The following is a 2500-nucleotide window of genomic DNA, read 5'->3' as shown; positions in this document are numbered from 1 at the left end:
TCTACTTTAAAATGATCTGATGAACTGATAATGTCGTCCGTGTGGAATTAAAGCGAGTCTTTCCCCAATATATATATAAAACGCCCTACATACAAAAATGAGATAAAAAAAAAAATCAAGATTCATCTAATTTTTGTGGTTTTTGAAAGAAGAAGAAGAAGAATCGGCATGATCTGATGGGAAGGAGATATACGTGTTGTTTTTAAATAAACCTGTGCGGATTTGACTAATTAAGCTTTTCCTGAAACTGAAATATAGTGTTTGTTTTTTATTGCACGCTTTAAGGTTAATAGAGATTTTAGGATTGGCGATTTGTAAAAATTAAATGACTTATTGACTAACCAAAGTATTAGTAGCCATTCAAACACTGTATTGATGATGTAATTGGTAATTAATTACTTTAGAGTTCAGTGCAGGTCATTCCACCAGGAGGGAACATTTAGTGTAAAAGTCTGTGAAAAAGATTTAGTCAAACAATGCACAAGCTTGTAAAGACTTTAGGTGAAGAGAGGCGCGGAGGCCGAGATGAAACGCCGGTGAATGCAAGAAGTTAAAGCTGATAAGCGTGTGTTTTCCAGATAACTGCAGTGACCTGAACTCGGAGCTGCAGCGGGTTTTGACCGGGCTGGAGAGCGTCCTCTGCGGCCGCAAGAAGAGCACGTGCAGCCTGTCCGTGGCCGAGGTGGACCGACACATCGAGCAGCTGACCACCGCCAGCGAACACTGCGACCTGGCCATCAAGGTCAAACACCCGACAGACGCAGTACACACCGTGTAGGGAATGAGGGAACATGCAAGAAGAGTACTGACGTGCAGACCAATAAGACTTTGTTTTTTAAATGCATCCCCTCCTCCCGGGTTCTTTTTGTGATCAGTTTAGTGCGTCCTCGATTAATAAAGCAGTTGCTTTCTTTAAAAAAAAGAGCGTTTTAGATTCACTCGCTGCTAAATGTGGAGCGAAGGAGGTGATTGGTCTCTGTACCTGTCAATCACTCAGTCTCTTCCTGTCTAAGTGGGCGGTTCTTGGCCAAAATGAGACTCGACTTCAGTGTTTGGTGTTGATATTCAAAAGTGTCAAAAGCTTCTAATATGCTGATTTGCCGCTCGAGAAACATTATGATGGTTATTGCGTCTCACGATATCTTTGTGGAGACTGCGATGCATTTTATTTTAATCACAAATCAGCATTTATTGTAAAAAGTGCTCTTACCGTCTTAAAAAATATGTGGGGATGTCGTGTCTGTGTATATTTATATATATATATATATATATATATATATATATATATATATATATATATATATATATATATACATGTTACACACATACTTTAAGTGTATAATGTGAGATGAGATATTAGAAATTGTGTTTATTAAATCTGTTGCTTTTATTTTTATGTGCATTTAACTTCATGCATTTCATTCTTTAATGTATACATGCATGTGTGTGCTTTTATAAATACATAATAAATTATATATATATGATATTATTGTGCAGCATAAAAAGAAAAAGTGATAAAATGTGATTATAAGCTGGGAGCGTATGGAGATCTGTTGCTTTTATTTTTATTGTGGCAGGCAAACGTTTTGGTCAGTTCATGTGGATCGCGCTCTGGGCTGATCTGGATTGGTTCTACCCCAGTCTGTGTGAGGAGCGTGTGCGCTGGGAGAAGGAGCTGGCCGGCCTGCGGGAGGAGAACGAGAGTCTAACGGCCATGCTGTGCAGCAAAGAAGAGGACCTCAACCGCACCAAAGCCACCATGAACGGCATCCGAGAGGAGCGAGACCGTCTGCGCAGACGCGTGAGTGACGCTAGCCTCAAAACCTGCGCTAAAGGGTTCGTTCGTCACTTTTAGCGTAGCTTAGCATAGTTCATTGAATCCGATTAGACCAGTAGCATCGCGTTCAAAAATGCCCAAGGAGTTTGCTTTTTAAAACTTGACTCTTCTGTAGTTATATCGTGTACTAAGACCTGCGGAAAAAGGAGAAGTTGAGGTTTTCTAGGCCGATATGATTAGAACCGATACTCTCCTTCCGGCGGAATAATGGAGGAAGCTTGCTGCCGTAGCGGTGAAAACAGCCGGATCTTCTTTCTTGCACAGGGAGTGTGTTTTGTATTTCCCATGGTACGGCAGCAAGCCTGCCATCATAATCATCATTTGCAAATAAACTCATACGCATGCAGTAATGAGACTTTAGGGTTAAATGAGTTTAACTGTCTTGAAAAAAATACAATGGCTCTAAATAGCGTACTATTACAGAACTGTATATTACGTTATCGTTTGTGTAAGTATCTCGCATCTGCAGTGTTTTGTGCTCAGTTGCAGCTTTTTCTGGCCACAGGAAGTCGGTCGCTCTAATTCAGTCTCTTCCTGTGAGAAGAGAAAGTCATTAAAGTCTTATGGGAGACGCTGCAGGTCTTTCTGGGCCGCAGATGCTCCTGTTTTGTTCCCGACTGATGTTAATGACATTCAGGTGTTCACAGTCAGATCCGTCTTCAC

General features: G+C 40.8%; 1 protein-coding gene across 1 annotated transcript in view; it reads left to right on the top strand.

Moving 5' to 3' along the window:
- mcc (MCC regulator of WNT signaling pathway) overlaps positions 1-2500 on the top strand; it is a 73997-nt gene that overhangs the window by 48121 nt on the left and 23376 nt on the right. Inside the window, 2 exon segments of the mRNA XM_043238956.1 lie at positions 579-772; positions 1595-1801. Coding sequence (XP_043094891.1) covers positions 579-772; positions 1595-1801 — 401 coding nt within the window.

Source organism: Puntigrus tetrazona, chromosome 5, assembly GCF_018831695.1.
Source record: "Puntigrus tetrazona isolate hp1 chromosome 5, ASM1883169v1, whole genome shotgun sequence".
Taxonomy (NCBI): Eukaryota; Metazoa; Chordata; class Actinopteri; order Cypriniformes; family Cyprinidae; genus Puntigrus; species Puntigrus tetrazona.
This window is presented reverse-complemented; position numbering and strand designations above follow the sequence as displayed.